The sequence below is a fragment of the Emiliania huxleyi genome (genome assembly GCF_000372725.1).
Source record: "Emiliania huxleyi CCMP1516 unplaced genomic scaffold EMIHUscaffold_28, whole genome shotgun sequence".
NCBI classification, from domain to species: Eukaryota; Haptophyta; order Isochrysidales; family Noelaerhabdaceae; genus Emiliania; species Emiliania huxleyi.
In genome coordinates, this window is record NW_005199926.1 from 257,381 (window position 1) to 262,138 (window position 4,758).

Here is a 4,758-nt window from a genome sequence, read left to right on the forward strand (position 1 = left end):
ACCTTTCGATCTGGAGTCGAACGCGCTGCCGTTGCGCCAACGAGCCGAACCACATTCGAACTCGCGTCCGCTCGCCGCAGTGGCGGAGCGGTGCGCAAGCTGTCGTGGAGAGTGTGCCTGCTGGAGACGGGCTCAACTCAGCAGTACAAGTATGTAAAAAGGTGAGGTGATGGGTGAGTGCGTAGGATGGTGATGGTGAGGTGGGATGGTGATGGTGAGGTGGGAGGTGACGGCGAGGTGGGATGGTGATGGTGAGGTGGGATGGTGATGGTGAGGTGGGATGGTGATAGTGGGATGGTGATGGTGGGATGGTGATGGTGAGGTGGGAGGCGAGGCGACGGTGAGGTGGGACGGTGATGGTGAGGTGGGATGGTGACGGTGAGACGAGGTGGGACGGTGATGGTGAGGTGGGATGGTGACGGTGAGACGGTGACGGTGAGGCGGGACGGTGATGGTGAGGCGGGATGGCGATGGTGAGGGCGACGGTGAGGTGGGATGGTGATGGTGAGGTGGGATGGTGATGGTGAGGTGGGACGGCGATGGTGAGGTGGGACGGCGACGGCGAGGCGGGACGGGGGCGACGGCGAGGACGGCGACGGCGACGGCGAGGACGGCGACGGCGAGGCGGGGCGACGGCGAGGCGGGACGGCGAGGCGGGACGGCGAGGCGGGACGGCGACGGCGAGGCGGGACGGCGACGGCGAGGCGCGGGACGGCGAGGCGGGACGGCGACGGCGGGACGGCGACGGCGGGACGGCGACGGCGGGACGGCGACGGCGGGACGGCGACGGCGGGACGGCGACGGCGGGACGGCGACGGCGACGGCGGGACGGCGACGGCGGGACGGCGACGGCGGGACGGCGACGGCGGGACGGCGACGGCGGGACGGCGACGGCGGGACGGGCGGAGACGGGCGAAAGGGTGTAACGAGATGTTGTTGGGAAGATGAAGAATGTAGTTTTAGGGGTTTGGGTGAATGAATTTTTGTAATAGTTTAGTGTGTTATTTAGTGTGTGTTTGAGTGGGTATATAGTTGTGATTTTAGTATAAATTTAAGTAGCCACCGCAAGCACCACCTGTAATAGAGTAGAGGTGAGGGTCGGTCTTGGAATTTCAAAACCAATGTTGAACCAAAGGATGAAGGATCCAGACCACGATGACAGAAACGGCCAAACAAATGGCAACCGCGTCCTGCTCCTGCGTGTCGAGCTTGCGCTTGAGGACAGAGCTGCCCTTCCTCACTTCGATGATGACCGCGTCAAACATCACCCGCGGCGCAGTCGCTCGCGTTGAGGCACAGCTTGAGGTCCTCCACCTTGGTCGACGCCGGCAGGTTGAGCGTGCCCCTCGCCTCTCCCGGCGATCTCCCTGCTGCCACGGCAGCGCCACCCTCGTCTGCTCGGCCGTCTCTGCCATCGCAGTAAAGTCGTTGTGTTCACGCCCCGCTGGCAAACGTTTTGCCGCTCGGCAGGCCCGGAGAAGCAGCCCGGAAAGCACCTTGGAGGTTGATATTCAGAGAACCTTCGTTCGGTTGGGGATGGGACGGGGAACTTTTGCGAGTGGGCAGGGAACTGCAGGGGGAGAGGGGGAGGGAGGCCCAGCGAGGGTCTGCGGCTGGATCCTACTGCGCTGCTGGACTAAAGACGCACTAACTAAACCTCGCTAAATCTGGATGTAAAGTCGCAGTGAACTCGCGCTAAATTTGCGCTAAATTTGCGCTAAATTCGCGCTAAAGTGCGCAAGATGCAGTAGATACACACTTCACAGCCTTGTTATTGAGAAGAAAATACCTCCTATGGCGCTGTTCACACCGCACTAAATTTAGTCCCAGGCGCGCTCTTTTTCTTTCTTGGAAGTCGGCTGCACTCACGAGCCTCCGCTGCTGCCCGGTACGGTGAGCGAGCTGCCACGAGCCAACAGGAGCGGCCAACAAGCACATCGCAAACTCGGCAGACGTCTCTCGCGGCCCAGCTGAACGCGGTCCCCATGATGTTGCCTCGCAAGCGCTCCCGGTCCCACACGGACGCCGGCGCCTCCACGAGTGACGACCCGACGCAGCCCGACTTGGCGCCGCAGCTGATACACGTGCCGCTCAGGGAGGGCGACGATGCCTTGAAGAGCTGCTTCGATCACGTCTGGCGCGAGGTGGAGGTTCCCTGGGTGCGTGTGCCATTCGGCGCACCGCCGGCTGTGCTCTTGACTGCGTCGCACGGCAGCGCCGAGGTCACGTGGTGCAACGCGGGCCGCCCGGGCGCCCACCCGCTCCGTCTGGCCAACGGAGCGCAGCTGTGCGCCGCACACTCGGTGTTCGCGCGGTTGGAGGCGCTCTTCACTCCCTCGCCGAGCATCCGGCACCCGGTGCTCGGCCAGATGCCGCAAGGCTTCGTCTTCAAGTGCGGCGATCACGGGCTCGGGTGGTATCGCGACCGCTACGACGAGCGCGTGCTCAAGCAGGGGCTCGCAGTGCCCTCCAGCGACCGGCTGCCGCCGGCCGAGGTGCCGGTGGCGCGGCCGCTCTACCCCGAACAGGCGAGTTGCGTCGCGTGGCTCCTCGCGCGCCGCAACGAGGCCGTCTTCGTGGCCTCGGCCGAGGAGGTCGTGCCGTTGCCCCACCCGGGCCTCGGCATCGCGGTACGCGGCTACACGCGCGTCGACGAGGGCTCTCCGGCGCTGCTCTGCCACTCGGTGGGCTTTGGCAAGACGGCCTGCGCGCTCGCGCTCGCGGCCGTACACTTGGCCGGCCAGACCCCGACGCGGACGCTCGTGGTCTGCCCGGCGCATTTGGTGCACCAGTGGGAGAGCGAGGCGGCGAAGCTTTTGCCGACCCGCCGCACCGCGCGCCTCGAGCCCGGGGCGAGCAGCCTCCCGGCGGCCGAGATCCTGATCGCCACCCCGGGGGGCTTCAAGCAGGTGGCTAGACGGGCCCCCTCGCTGATTGGTGGCACGCCGCCATGGCTGCTGCTCTTGGACGAGGCGCATGAGCTCGCGTCGGACACGACGCTCCACGAGGCGCTCGTGGCGCTGCCCGCCGCCCAGCGCGTCCTCCTCACGGCCACGCCGCCGCTGCAAGACATGCCGGCGCTGTCGCAGCTCGCGGCCCTGGCGGGTGTCGCCGTGCCGGCGAGGCCGGGCGAGCTGCGCCACTTTTTGGACGCGTGCGCCCGCACCTCCGCCTGGACCGCCCGGGGCATCCCTCTCGAGCACGCGACGGTGCGCTGCCGGCTCACGCGCTCGGAGCAGCTGCTGTACTTCTCGGAGAGGCAACGGGTTCGCTACGAGGCGACGACGACCCAGGGTGCCCAGCGACTCTTGCGCGCGTGCACGCAGTTCTCCGCCGATGAAGCGGAGACACTCGAGTCGTCGGTGCAGCGCGAGCTCCGACGGCGCAAGGCGGAGCTGGCCAGCGCGGAGGCGGTGCTCGCCACCAACGGAGCTGGCCAGCACAAGGCGGAGCTGGCCAACGCATCGTCGGGCGCGTCCTCGGCGGCGGCGGATGAGGAGCGAGCGGTGCGTGCCGCCGCGAGCGTGCGATACTTTGAGCTGGCGATGCGGGCGGCGCGCGGCGAGGAGGCGGGCGAGGAGGCGCCCACCTGCAGCATCTGCCTGGAGGGGCTGGCGACGGAGGCGGCGTCGATCACGGTGTGCGGCCACACCTTCCACACGCGTTGCATCGAGGCGGCATGCCCGTTTGAGGGCTACTCCATCCGCGAGCGCTGCCCGATCTGCCGCGCGGAGCTGGTGCCCAACGACATCGAGGCGGCCTCGCAGTTCTGTGAGGCTGAGGAGGAGGAGGAGGAGGAGGAGGAGGAGGAGCAGCAGCAGCAGCGGCGGCGGCGGCAGCGGCAGCAGCGGCAGCAGCTTGACCCCGGTCGATTCGGCTCCAAGATCGCGCACATCCTCGCGGCGCTGCGTGCCATCCACGCGGCCGAGGGGGCATCCGCAAAGGTGGTCATCATGGCGCAGTGGCCGGAGGTGCTGGCGCGCTTGCGGCGCGCGCTCGGCGAGCACGGCGTCGCAGCGCTCACGCTTGACGGGGGAGCGCTCGCGGTGCAGCACACGCTGCGCACGTTCATCGAGGGCGACGGCGCCTCTAGCGCGGTGCTCCTCCTCTCGACCGCCGAGCACTGCAGCGGCCTCACGCTCACCTGCGCGCGCCACCTCTTCCTCGTGCACCCCTTCTTTGGCGACGATGAGCGGCAGGCGGCGGCCGTGGAGCAGCAGGCCGTCGGGCGGCTTTGGCGGCGCGGGCAGCGCGGCACGGTGCGCGTCGTCCGCTTCGTGGCGCGAAACTCGATTGAGGAGGCCCTCTCGGTGCGGCAGCAGGAGAGGGTGTTCGCCGCGCTGCAAGGCCGCGCCGTTTGAGGCGGCAGGACGTTCGTTTTGTGTACGCGAAAGGTGGAGCGGGGGGACGCGGGCGCCCAGGGGTGTTCGGTTACAAAAACCGGGGCACGATATCTGGTATGGGGATGGCTCATACGGCGCGGCGAACCAACTCCAGGCTCTCCGCGCCCCGGTAGCACAGCTCGGAGGTGCGACACCTCATGGCCTCACCGGCTGCGCAGCTTGCGCGGCGGCTCGCTGCGAGTAGATGTCGCGCACGCGGCGGCCGCCGCCCTGCGTGGCGGCGGCGGCGCGCTTCTGCTTGCTCGCACCGCCGGCGCCGACGCCGCCGCCGAGCCCGACCTGCGCAGCGTGGCCCGACGGCGGAGGGAGGACGGTGCCGATGGCGTCTGGCAAGGCGGCGAGCTCGGCGCAGAGC

General features: G+C 68.0%; 1 protein-coding gene across 1 annotated transcript in view; it reads right to left on the reverse strand.

Moving 5' to 3' along the window:
* Nucleotides 1-2,638: 2,638 nt before the first annotated feature.
* Nucleotides 2,639-4,758, reverse strand: part of EMIHUDRAFT_101170 (hypothetical protein) — a gene marked incomplete at both ends in the record, with an annotated part of 6,914 nt that continues 4,794 nt past the window's right edge. Inside the window, 3 exons of the mRNA XM_005776319.1 lie at nucleotides 2,639-3,172; nucleotides 4,067-4,144; nucleotides 4,551-4,682. Of these exons, the coding sequence (XP_005776376.1) occupies nucleotides 2,639-3,172; nucleotides 4,067-4,144; nucleotides 4,551-4,682 (744 nt within the window). The remainder of the gene's footprint in view (nucleotides 3,173-4,066; nucleotides 4,145-4,550; nucleotides 4,683-4,758) is intronic.